Source organism: Aedes aegypti, chromosome 2, assembly GCF_002204515.2.
Source record: "Aedes aegypti strain LVP_AGWG chromosome 2, AaegL5.0 Primary Assembly, whole genome shotgun sequence".
Taxonomy (NCBI): Eukaryota; Metazoa; Arthropoda; class Insecta; order Diptera; family Culicidae; genus Aedes; species Aedes aegypti.
Window position 1 is genome coordinate 171,336,970 of NC_035108.1, and position 3,266 is coordinate 171,340,235.

The window sequence follows — 3,266 nt, forward strand, 5'->3', positions numbered from 1 at the left end:
TGCGGTGGGTTACGCACTATCAAAGTTACCCGCATTATCAAAGTTACCCCGTTTTACGGTACCGAGTTTCCAATCGCTAGTCCATTTTCCGTTGCTGTAGTCTTTTTTGATTGTTCTGGTTCGTATTTTCTTGTTGACGTTCCTGTGCTGGTGTATTTTTACGGTTGGCTTGCCGGACCTGAAACCAACCCCCTAGATTTCCGGAGTGCGCAGTTTAGTTAAGAGTCCTTCTCTGGCACCCGGACGTTGATCAGCCGCCCCTGCCATGGGGAACAGACGCTGTTGTGAGCCACTCCAGGTTTGTAGAAGCAAAACCCCATCTCCTGTCAGCATGCGACCAAAACTCCCCCCGGGGTTGGTTACCCGATTTTCCTTAAGGTTACTCGTATCCCGGCCAGTTCCACGAGGAGGTAGGGATAGGAGTCGCTGGGCAAGAGGCTAAGGACCGCACAAAGGGGTCTATTTTATTCCTGCAGGTACGCGAAGTACTAATGGTACGCCATGCCAAGCCATTTACCGTGCCGATTTCACACATCTATTCATCAGTTTTCAAACCAAAGCATACAGTAAACGCCAGCTTTTGTGATCATCAATACTTATGCAAAACAATAGAAATCTTTCAATGGAATTAGAGCTCTTCAGGAGAAGGATTTTTTCTATTTGCATCAAAAATAATTTTGCACTTGCTATCTTGTACTGCCTAATCAGTTAATAGATACCTAGATTCCATACTCAATCGTTACTCGCAAAGTTGTCAACCTGCTAAGCTTTTGCTGATAACGATTGCTGTTTTTGTTTATGTTTATCGCCATGTATTATACAACTGGTGATGGGGCTCTTCATCAAGCTGTACTCAGTTGTTGATTAAAGAGACAGTATTGCCTCTGTTGGTGAAGCGGTCAAACTGTTTCATCATGGCGCTACTGACACTCATTTGGTACCGGATTATCTACTCACTGATTGATTGTTAGTCTGTGCGTCTCTATCGTAATCTTTCATTCTAGTTTGCTCGGTGGAGTGATATACGGCTCAGTAGCGGTGGATGGTCGTGAATTTCCCTCGGAGTTCAAGTTCGGTGTTGGCACATCTGCGTATCAGATCGAGGGTGGTTGGAACGAGGATGGAAAAGGTGAATCAATTTGGGACCACTTCACTCATCATCGTCCGGAGATGATTCTTGATCGAGAAACCGGTGACGTTGCATGCGATAGCTACCATTTGTGGCGGAGAGATGTAGAGATGGTGAAGGAGCTGGGAGTGGACGTCTATCGCTTCTCCATTGCCTGGAGTCGCATTATGCCGGACGGACTGAGCAACAGTGTCAATACCAAGGGGATCGACTATTACAACAATCTTATCAACGGGTTGTTGGAGAGTGGCATTCAGCCGGTAGTTACTTTGTATCACTTTGATTTGCCACAGCGATTGCATGACTTGGGAGGATGGATGACATCTGATATTGTAGATTATTTTGAAGAGTATGCCAGAGTAGCATTTGAAAGTTTCGGTGACAGAGTTAAAATGTGGACAACCTTCAATGAACCGTGGCACATATGTGAAAATTCGTATGGCAGAGATGGTCTTGCTCCAGCCACGAACATTCCAGGTATTGCGAACTACATTTGTGGTCATAATTTATTGAAAGCACATGCTGAAGCGGTCCATCTATACTGGAACGAGTTTCGGGAGAAGCAAAAGGGAGTAATTGGAATATCTCTGGACGCTCGGTGGTACGAACCTGCTACGAAGTCATCTGACGATCTGGAAGCTTCCGATTGGGCTTTGCAATTCCATGTGAGTTTTAAGTAACCTAAATCTTGTTTAAAATCTGTATTCAAACTGACTTATTTCAGCTAGGATGGTTCGCGCATCCGATATACTCTACCGAAGGAGACTACCCGCAAATTGTTAAGGACCGCGTAGCCAATTTGAGCCAGGCGCAAGGCTATGTGAAATCCAGACTTCCTGTTTTTACCATGGACGAAATTCATCGAATAAAAGGCACTGCAGATTACTTCGGTTTGAACACGTACACTTCAAGGCTGGCATCGAAGAATGATCACTCCAATCCTGCCAACTTCATTATCCCATCCAACGAACATGACACGGGGGTGTTCTTGTCGGTAGACCCAAGCTGGTCAACAGCTTTCGTTCCGTGGCTGAGTGTATTAACGATTTTGTCATGAGACATTTCTTGTATAATAGCTTGATGTTATTCTCCAGATTGTTCCCAACGGTTTACGAAATCTCTTGGTTTGGGTGAAGGAACAGTACAATAATCCAACGGTTTGGGTGACCGAAAACGGAATTGGGACAGTAGCTGGAACAGTGGATCCTCAGCGGGTGGACTACTATAATGGTTATTTGAATGCCGTTCTGGATGCAATAGAAGATGGCTGTGATGTACGTGGATATATTGCATGGAGTTTAATGGATAACTTCGAGTGGAGATCTGGGTTCACGTAAGTAGGGTAAGGCTTCTTGATTCCATCTTAAAACTCCATTCTTCCATTCTCACAGGTACAAATTTGGTTTATACTACGTTGACTTTGGAGGCCAAAATCGCACAAGATACGCGAAAATGTCTGCAAAAGTGTACAAACGAATCGTCGAGACCAGAAAGATTGACGAAAGCTACAGGCCCCAACCTGATGTGATCATCCTGGCATCGGATGGAAATAGAAACTTCAACTGGATAGCAATCGGTGCAGCAGCTTGTGTTATGTATACTTTGAGAAAAATGCTGACTCAATAAAAAGACACCACAAAATATAACGAGATTTTTAGCCCTTGGCAGGTTCATCTCGGTACCAACGGCTTTACTTTCAATCCATCACTTTAACCACTTTAACAAATACTCTTCTATAGTGTTCTGTGTTCATTTCCTGGCCATTTTTGTTTTCCGGAATTCAGACAAAGTTCGATGCAAAATTAATTTTCTATAAAATTTCGGGATCCAGGGTTTTTTTTTCAGTTTCTTTAAAGAAAAAATGTTTATTGAAATGACAGTGGAACTTTCTTTATGCAATTTATTTACAATTGAGTTTCAAAATATTATTATGTTCTACATTTGGTTTCAGGCTTCTTAGTATTATACAGTCACCCCACAGTTATGAATCCACTAAGGGTTATTTTTCAGAACAAAATATGATTAAAAAACATGGTGACGCTGTACAAAATAAAATCACCTGCCAGGCATTGCAGAATATAATTGTTTTTGAGAATACACATAAAAATTCCCGGTTATTTACGAAAAAATGCCTATT

General features: G+C 42.6%; 1 protein-coding gene across 1 annotated transcript; it reads left to right on the forward strand.

Annotated features, from left to right (window-relative positions):
• The first annotated feature begins 811 nt into the window (after positions 1-811).
• Positions 812-2,772, forward strand: LOC110676201 (myrosinase 1-like). The gene is made up of 5 exons (XM_021843139.1): positions 812-937; positions 1,005-1,794; positions 1,854-2,165; positions 2,224-2,462; positions 2,521-2,772. The coding sequence occupies exons 1-5, from the start codon at positions 915-917 to the stop codon at positions 2,753-2,755; spliced, it is 1,599 nt and encodes a 532-aa protein (XP_021698831.1). The 5' UTR covers positions 812-914; the 3' UTR covers positions 2,756-2,772.
• Positions 2,773-3,266: the final 494 nt, after the last annotated feature.